Source organism: Sceloporus undulatus, chromosome 2, assembly GCF_019175285.1.
Source record: "Sceloporus undulatus isolate JIND9_A2432 ecotype Alabama chromosome 2, SceUnd_v1.1, whole genome shotgun sequence".
Taxonomy (NCBI): Eukaryota; Metazoa; Chordata; class Lepidosauria; order Squamata; family Phrynosomatidae; genus Sceloporus; species Sceloporus undulatus.
This window is the reverse complement of record NC_056523.1, coordinates 306159198-306168985: the sequence shown is the minus strand read 5'-3', so window position 1 is coordinate 306168985 and position 9788 is coordinate 306159198. Positions and strand designations below refer to the sequence as shown.

General features: G+C 40.7%; 1 protein-coding gene across 5 annotated transcripts in view; it reads left to right on the top strand.

Moving 5' to 3' along the window:
- GHR (growth hormone receptor) overlaps window positions 1–9788 on the top strand; it is a 251905-nt gene that overhangs the window by 99151 nt on the left and 142966 nt on the right. For 4 of the 5 annotated variants that reach the window (XM_042447390.1, XM_042447387.1, XM_042447388.1 and 1 more), the window contains exon 2: window positions 6834–6926. In XM_042447390.1, the coding sequence (XP_042303324.1) occupies window positions 6851–6926 (76 nt within the window). In that variant the 5' untranslated portion in view covers window positions 6834–6850. Of the gene's footprint in view, window positions 1–6833; window positions 6927–7437; window positions 7529–9788 lie in introns of those variants that run through there. The other variant, XM_042447389.1, reaches the window with a different exon arrangement.

The following is a 9788-nucleotide window of genomic DNA, read 5'->3' as shown; positions in this document are numbered from 1 at the left end:
TGAAGGAAGAGGCCCCTCCCTCCTCAACTGTCATCTCGGCCTCAGAGGGAGCGATCAGGCGGACCCAGCAACATCAGGGACTGCCTGAAGGAAGAGGCCCCTCCCTCCTCAACTGTCATCTCGGCCTCAGAGGGAGCGATCAGGCAGACCCAGCAACATCAGGGACTGCCTGAAAGACGAGACTTCTCCCTCCTTTAATTTTCACCTTGTATTTGTATTGTATTCAATTTTTACTGTACACCGCTATGATCATTGCGGAATAGCGGTCTATAAATAAAATGTATTATTATTATTATTATTATTATTATTATTATTTATAACAGCATAATGCTTGGAGGCATCCCATAGAATCTACACCTTAGGTTATCATTCAGTGCCTAAAAATAACAGTCTGATCAACTTTCTACTCATCTCTATTGTATATCCACTATACACCCCTTTTTTTACATTGACTCTTATATCTCAAGGGACCTAAATCCCCTAAAGGCAAGATCAAAGCCCATCTGATCTTGGAAACTAAGTAGGATCTCCTCCAGTTAGTACTTGGATGGGAGGCCACCAATGAATGCCAGGTGATGTGGCCAATATTTCAGAGAAGGGAAGTGGCAAACCAACTCATGAGTATTCCTTACCTAAGAAAATCTGATGAAATTCAGGGGGGGCAACAACAATGACAGCTGCCTGGAAGGCACACACACTCAGTTCACCAATTTAAAAAAAAATGCTTACAATTATATCTCCTTAGAAATACCTTGCACTACAATTCTCTGCTTGTCTGCTCAGGAGAAGCTTTTTTTCAAGTCACTTCTGGGTTTTTAAAAGGCCCTTCCTGGATTTAAAATTGCTGGGGGGGGGGGAGAGCACAAAGCATGCCAAAATAGCCCCATACCTCCCAGAGGGCATTTGGGACAAAAAAACCTAGATTTTTGACTCGTAGTAGGCCCTGCTGCACTTTGCCCACCTCTTCCCTTGACAAACAGCTACCAATCACTTAGTGAATTGAATAGATTTTAATAATAATAATAATAATAATAATAATAATAAATAAAATAAAATCTTTATTTCTAGCCCGCCTTTCCAAAGATCAAGGCGGGTTACAATAAATGGATTATACAATTACACATTGCAAAATCCGATAAAAACAACAATCCGCATACATTAAAAATTACAAAAACAATTCCAGGCTAGCACAAATAGTGCAATAGTGAGGGGAGGGATGGGACTACGTCAGGGGCATTAGGGGAATGCCTGTTGGAAAAGGTATGTTTTTAGCCCCTTTTTAAATTGGTCAAGGGAGGTGGCCGAACGGAGCTCGCTGGGGAGCGAGTTCCAGAGCTTAGGGTCCGAGGTGGTAAAGGCCCTCTGTGTAGTGATGGAATATCTTGCTTCTGGAACTTCAGTTACAGATCCTGTGGCTCCAACATCTACCCAGATTAATTTTCCAACCCCCCCCAAACTTTTCTTTCTCCATTCCCCCATGTTTTGCCTAATGAAAAGTCCTGAAGCACTCCCATACCCACATTTTAATGATATATTTATTGTCTAATAATGAGATTGCCCAATCTTCCTTCTGGCTCTCAGTCAATTCTCAGTTGTCTCATGCCACAACAATCTCCATGTTCACCCCACTCCAGTTCTCAGTCAATTCCCTTTCAAATCCACGCTTTGCCAATTTCTCCTCACTTCTTTGGAACTCCTATTTCTACTTACCACACTGATCATCTGTTACACAAACCATGCATTACGTCATACAGGCTTCCTTTTCCTTCCGACATTTAGAGAGCCAAAGATGCCGAACATGGAAGGGGTATGTTTGTGAAGGGATCCAGTAGCATCTTTGAGACTTAGGAAATTACTCCACACAGCCTTTCAACTATGATTACAGTTAGAGAAAAGAGCCCTTGGCAATGCTTATCTAATAATGGTGCCTCCAGTCTGTTGCAGCGGTGTCTCCGAAGTGTGAGTAGGGTGTCCCTTTTCCAATGATGGGGGAAGCTTGTCAATAAGCTCACTATTGCACTAGTCCTCAAAGGCAAAACCTCACTGCAGGAGCAATTTCAACACTGATGTCATCTAACAGGTGTGGGGAATGCAGCCCATACCAGGTGAAACTCCAACAGGAAAGGTGACACCCAGGTGGGGATCTCCCCCAGTGCAGTGGAGGGGGAAGTGTGCTCCTTGTGATCTCACCGTTGCTAGTTTCCCGCCTTGGAAGGGATCTGAGATATTGATGAGGGTTGAGGGTTGAGTGCCTCCTCACTCATGGCTTTGTTTCCAGCTCAGCTTTCTACTTGGGAAGGGAGCTGGGCCAGTGATGAAGCCACGAGGGGCAAACAGTGGGATTGGGATGAGCCAGGCTTTTCAAAAACAGTTACCAGTAAATAACATTAGCAATACTCCAGAATTGGATTTAAACGTAAAAAAACAAAAGGTATACTGGGTCTGGATAGGGTATAGAACAGGGAGGCAAGTTTAAGGGGGAATGTGGAAGAGAACCCAGTGGCAGAAGCAGTCTGGGGCTGCATCCACACTGCAGAAATAATACAGTTTGACCCTAGCTTAACTGCCATGGCTCAGTGCTATAGTATTGTGGGAACTGTAGTTTTATGAGACATTTAGCCTTCTCTGTCAGAGAGCTCTGATGCCACAATAAAATACAATTCCCAGAATTCTACAGGACAGAGCCATAGCAAAGTGGTTTCTTTCTGGAGTCTGTATGAAGCTCCAGTCATGCGATTGCAAAGACATGAGGTAATGAATGCTTTTAGACTGATATGTTTCCATTTTTATTAACTAATGCAATAGCAGCGAAAACAGGGCTTGTATGGTAGTATCCTTAATGGTTTATTTCAGAATGAACTGTGGTTATCAGTCCATTTCTTCAGATGCACTGAAGACACTTAACAGTTCATGTAAGAGTGCAACTGGATCAGGCAATACACGTCATTCACTTGTTCTGTGTTAACAGTTTAAGGAGCCTTTCTCTTGGTTAGTATCACCAGGCTTCATTCACAGGGCTTTCAGGCAGGTCTAAACAAATGTGAGCCCTTGTAATATAACTTTGTGGGGTTTGCTGGTTGCTGTTGCCTCCAAATTTAAATTTTGTCGTGATTTCTTGGATCTGAACTAGGACTCTTCAGGGCTTTTTAAAATTGGGATATGGTTTGCTGAGGTGGAGGACACATTTTCTTCTCTCTGGATTATTTTTAAAGTGCCACTTCACTGATGCACTATAGCTCTATGAAACTTAAAAAAAAAAACAAGAAGGAGAAGAGAAACGGATATAGTGTTCCAATATGTTTCTGAATTAAAAACAAACCTATTTGTTTTTAATGGGATGGGAATAAATATTGCAGGTGGTGCCAAGAATTACCAGAAAATAGTATTGGGCAACAGAAACATCAATTGAATATTTTATTTTAAAAAAACCCTGAAAATTATAGCAACGTACAGTGGGACCTCCCCATCCAAGTGCTAGCCATTTGTGGATTTGAGCATCCGTGGACAGCAAGCCCCGTTGTCCCCAGTAGTGGTGCGTGCGCATGGCTGTGCGAATGTTGTGCTACCACAACAGGACTTAAGGGCCCACTTTTTTGTACAGTATCTGTAAGGGGGCTCCGGAACAAATACAAAGGTCTGACTGTATATCTGAATGGGCCAATATCTATCTTCTTGTTGCACTGCTTCTTACTGTAGAAATCAGGCATTATGGAGGTTCCTAATGGGGACCCAGAGGCTCCAAACATGATAAAAACACCCTTCACCACCACCACCCAAGATAATTTTGGGGAATTTCACAGTAAACATGAAAAAGAAACTTTGTTTTTTCACCCATGGCCTGGGGGAGGGCCCACATGTGTGCTGAATTTTGCCCACTCCTGGTTTAAAGAATAGCTGGCAGCAGTGGCCATGCAGGCTGGAAGATATGGGGAGTTGTAATCCAAAAAAATTAAGTTTTTCCAGCTCTGGTCAGGAGTTGTATAGATAAAGTCCTGAATACTTTGATTTTGAGTGCAAAACTATTTTGTATGTCTCTTTTTAAAAAAGCAAACAAACTATGGGCTTCCAAAAAGAATTACAGTGGGACCCTTGTTATACGCTGGGGTTTGGTTCCAAAATCCCCTGTGTATAACAAAATCCATGTATGCTCAAGTCCCATTAAATATAATGACATAGCAAAATGGTGTCCCTTATAAAAATGGAAAATCAAGGTTTGATATCTGAAATTTATAAATTTTTTAAACATTTTCAATCCACGTATGCTTGAATCCATGTATTAAAAATTCATGTATAAGAAGGGCTGACTGTATTTTATTACTGGCAGTTGCCCATTTGCCATTGGTTAAACAAGTTGGCCTCTTCTGTCAACTATGGAAGAGGACTTGCTGTGAGGCCTAATTCCTTTTTGCATCTTTGTCGGGTTTGCGGAGAGATTTAATTCCTTCCAGCTTGTGAGTAGTTCTGTGTATTGTTTCCACAGGGCCTGCAAAGCCAGGACTGTTGTGTGGAAATCTGTGCACCTTTCATTTTATAAGGACAGAAATGACACACTTTTCTTTTTTGCTCTTAGAGATCTTGCCATGAGTTAGCTTAAGAGAAATGCATAAATATATTGCAAGGGTAGCTGAAAAGGCTCTTCCCTAGAAAAATCAGAATCAAAATGGGAAATAGAAACAGTTTCCAGAGGTGTTTTGTTGTGTGTCTTCATTTTATCGCTATCCACATGCAGTACGTACTCCAATGGGAGATCGCCAAGTAATAAAAAATGCTGTAGGCTATATTTCAGAATAAAGCAATGATAACCCACATCTGAATATTCTTTGCCTAAGGAAGCCTTGTGAAATTCACAGGGTTTTCATACACTGACACAAATTGTTTTAAATATGAGTGTTCTGTTCCATAATTGCCTTCCTCTTTGGATAATGGATAAGAATATATCACTTGTTCATAGATGATAGCATCATCTTTCACTCTACCAGCTATTTCCTGTTAGAAGTAAGAGCTTCTAAAATATAAGTTAAAAATTTAGTCTGTTAAACTTTACAAATATATATCCAGTCTTTAAGTTAAAAATGTTCTTTAAAAAAAAAAAAGCTCCCTCCCCAAAAAAAAAAAAAAATCAAGGGAATCCTTCCTGCCTCATTTAAAACCAAGACTACAAATAACAACGCTATTAAAATGACTTTCACATTAACAATAGATTTTACATAAGCATTAAAAAAAAAGATCCAAAAAATAAAATGGAGTAGAGATGAGCAGTTGGAGCATTGGACTACAGCTCTGGAGACCAGGGCCTGAATCCCAGCTCAGCAATGGACAAGGCACTTTCTCTTAGCCTCAAAGGATGTCAATGGCAAAAACCCTCTGAGGAAACTTGCCAAGAAAACCCTGTCATAGGGTTGCCTTGGGGTCACCATTAAGTTGGAAACAACTTGAAGGCACAGAACAAGAAATGTTACAGATGGGGGTGGAAATTGTGCATCCCTTCATGTTTGTTGAGCTGCAGTTCCCAGCATTCTTTATTGCTGGCTCTGCTGGTTAGGGCTTCTGAAACTTGAAGTCAAACAACATTCTATAAAAAGAAACCACATAGAAAGGAATCCATTAGACAGAGATTTAAACGCTCCATTCACTCACTCTTAAGTCTAACACAATCTTAAAGTAGATATCCTTCAACATTTCCCATATGAAAACTGGGACATGTATGGCAAAGCAATATCATAGTGTGGCTAAGATGGCAAAGGTTGTCAGTGAGGAAGAACAAACAAGCGAAGAGAAGCTGCAGCAGTTTGCTTTTCCCCAAGCATACTGGAAAGGCTAAGATTCTGTCCCCTCCTCTCCCTGATGCTGAGTTGAGTACAAATGACGTTTGCATTTGGAACACAACTTGAAGTAAGCTGAGGACAAAGGGGGGAACATGGAAAGAGGAGAGAGGAACAGGGACATTCAAAAAGCAGCTGAAAAAGTGGGACAACTGTGGGACAGATGAATGGCATGAAAGTATTAGTTTGTATGTCCACAGTAACTTAGTATATCATAAATTAAGAAAGAAATTGGTATTTATACCACACTGGCAAGCCAATCCCATCTTTCTTACCATTAGAATTCAGCCATGCAGCCAGGGCAGCATGCAGAACCTTGGCAGAAAGGGCAGAAGGTTGTGAGCGGTTTACTTCATCATTTTTCCAGTATTTTTAAATTGTTGTTGTTGTTGTTTTTGTTGTTGTTGAAATCTTCCATTGCATTGACTGCAATGGTATTAAATTAAGTACAGTACATCAGATCCAAGGCTGGTGAAGCTTTTGGCTTACTTGGAGTGAACTGTCTTGGGAACAAGGAGGCTTCGGGTCCTGCAGATCCATGTCATCCCATAAAATACTTCCCAAACACCCATCCTGTTCCCTCTGAATATCAAGAACTGCTGACAGGCCAGTGGCAGGAGTGGAGTTTTCTCCGTCCTTTCTAGCAGAGTCTTTAACACAGAATTCTGAGCACCCGCAGCAAACTACAGTTCTCAGGATTTTATTTTTATAACCACTGACATTTATACTGTTATAAAACCAATATATGTTCTTAAAGCCCTTCTTTGCCTTCAATAATTCATGGGTCAGCAGCCTCCAAGAGTAGAATTTACTGACTCTTCCAGTGTATATTGTACTGTAAAACTTTACAAGGCAATAACGTTTAGTATAATCTCCCTCCTTCAAAAATCTTTGGCTTAGCACCATTCAGGAAACTAGCAGACAGGTAAAAGAAGATTTATTTCTTAAGAGTATTTATGCTAGTGAGATTGATATTGTTGTTTACCTCTCTCTTTTTATTTATTTAAATAGTTGCAGAATCCAGAGGTATGGATCTTCGACTGTTGCTGTTTACATTGGCACTGGTGTCAGTGACTGATTCTTTTCCAACAAGCACAGATGTGGGTGAGTATTACAAATAAATGTTTTTGAGGTACTGATGTTAAAGTCTGTCTGATGTACTTAACCGGAGACATTTTGTTACTGCAGCATTTTTACCTGTTCCTGATACCCATACTCTATATCTGGCCAGAAGAGGCCAGTCTAGATGAGCACCCCAAGACTCATAGACATGACAGTTTTTTAAGCCATTTTGGTTGAATATGTAGTATGTATTTCAGAACACATCTTTCCCTATGTGAACTTGCCTGACATTGGGGATCATTATTAAGGAGTAATGGTTTAGGTTTCCTTAAACAGTGTGAATTTGAAGTCAATTACAGCAAGGAGCAGGGATTTCTGCCCCCTGTTTAGAAAAGCTTTAAGGTAGTAAGACCTGTGGGTCATTATCATGTTTATTCAGTGGTCTGTTTTATCTGCTTTGAGAGAATAGAAGACAGGATACTTGGAAACTAGTTTATTCTTGTTCTAATGATGTGGTTTTTATGGCTGGTTCTCTTTCTGGTTTTAATATAAGATACTTTGGGGAAAGATTTGATGGCAGTGCTCTGAAAGGAGTTTATCAAACAGGACGGGAGGCTCTCAATTTCGAAAGAGAAGACAGCGAGGTCAGTTGAAAATTCACACAATTATGTGATTACTTATCACATTTTAAATTTGCTTTAATGGCCTCCCCAAATGCGACCCAGATTCTGTGCAAAGTAAGCCATCACATCGGTGGGTTCTTAATTGCGAATTGGCACCCTTGCGCATGCTCAGTGAGACTCCAGATGACTGGAGCACAGCATATTTAGGCGAGTGAGAGATAGGAACCAAGGAACGCCACAATTTACCAAAGAGGTTGGAGGGGGGGCGGGAAGAATGGTTGAAAGAACATGCTCTGTTCACGTTAAAATGAGCATATATTCACTCTTCTCACGTTAAAACGTGAATATAATGGTTATCCAATAGCTCTGGGTCCATGCCTCTTAATTAGCAGGCAGCAGCCCCCCTTCAGCAAAGATGAAGGACAAGCGGAAGCAAAATTGAAGCGGAATTACAGCATGGCTTCATGGGAACCCCCTCCTTCCAGATTGCGGGGGGGAACCAGTACTAAAGGAGACGTGCACATCACACCAAACAACAGCACACTGAGTGCAAAGTTGCTTAGGAACAGGGTTTGTGACTTTGCTAGTGCACCAAATTTACTTAACTGGGGATTGACGCATGATTGAGTTCAGAGTGCATTTGGACTGCCAACGATCATGTGTGGTAACCTTTCACGCAATAATGTGAATACCCATGATTGCGTTCAGGATGACACTGGATTATACTTCCAATTTCAGTCGTGTGATATCGTCCAGAGTAACAGTTGCCTTCTCTTAGGTTGCATCTGCACTGGGGAAATAATCCAGTTTGACTCCACTTTAACTGTCCTGGCTCAGTGCTATGGAATTCTGGGAGCTGGAGTTTGTTGCTACCCCCAGCCTCCGATGGCTCCCTCCTTTGCTCCCATCACTCCCTCCAGCCTCATTCCCTTCATCCCTGTTATCTACATCTAAATCTACCCTTCCGAGCACCGAAAGCAAATGGGGCAAAATTGCAGAGCAGCATCATGTGACCTGTGGGACCTTGGAGGTTTGGGGGGGGGTCAAAGTTGCATTCCACACCAGACCAATTCGGAATGAAATCTAAGTGAGCTTAGAAGCAATTTTTGTGATTTCGCTTGTTACCGAATTCACCAAAATGAGGAGTCACTTTGGATTCACTGTGGATGCTCCTCAGAACAACCCCCCATAGAAAGCAATCACGTGTGATAATACGTCATGTTATCACATGAATTTGCATCGTTGGACCCACAGTAGCTTCAGATCAGAGCTGCAAAAACCTCCGTGTGATAAGGCTCAACATTTACATGCCACACACCACCATAACATCTTGAAGCTGGCTTCCAGTTATGGTGGGGAATGAAAAACTGGCTTTTTGCCAGCTGAAAAAGGAGCTGATCCAATCTGTCTTCAGAAGGGGCAGCTTCAAGCAGCCCCTTCTTGGCAGTCTGTTTCACCCCTAAATCTCTTCAAAGTGCCTCCTAAAATCATTTTAGCCCCCACCCCCAAGTAATAATAAAATAATGAGCAAGTATACTAAAGTTACCACTTTTTAAATTATGCAGGCATAATTTAAAACCCTTTTTTAAAAACCTCATAACAACCTTTTAAAAATGTATGCTGGTTTTATAATAATTTGGTATTCTAAATCCAAAAATGACCTCAGATTTGCTCCATTACATAGTTTTTTTCACAACTTTTTTCTGTGTTGTAATATATGACTTAATGAAATGATCCTGCACAGCAGTATCCTGCAAAAAGTAAGGAAGTGGTTACAATCTTCTAATAGACCTTTAGAACACTTTAATTTGCTGATATGAAACACAAAAGCACTAAAAGAAATTGCACTGGAACATCAGTGTCTGCACTTAATCAAAGCTGAGTAACAACTGATATCAAATTTGTGGGGGGGGGGACTGTGTGTAGTACATTTTTATTGTGTTTTTCGAATTCAGCACCCAAAATACATTAAAATAGCTTAAAAATTAAAAAAGGTTTTTCATTACAGGCTTGTAATATTTTCAAATAGACCACTGTTAACACTGTTGTCAACCTCCCCTCTTGCAGTAACATATTATAGATAATGGAACTTCTAAAATATTGCCTCCAGGCTTTAGTTTTTCTGGATGATGATGATTGTTGTTGTTGTTGTTGTTGTTGTTATTATTATTATTATTATATCCCACCTTTCTCCCAATACTGCATTTTTCTGGATGTGTTACAGAGATTGCCTCCAGGCTTTAGTTTTTAAAATATTGCCTCCAGGCTTTAGTTTTTCTGG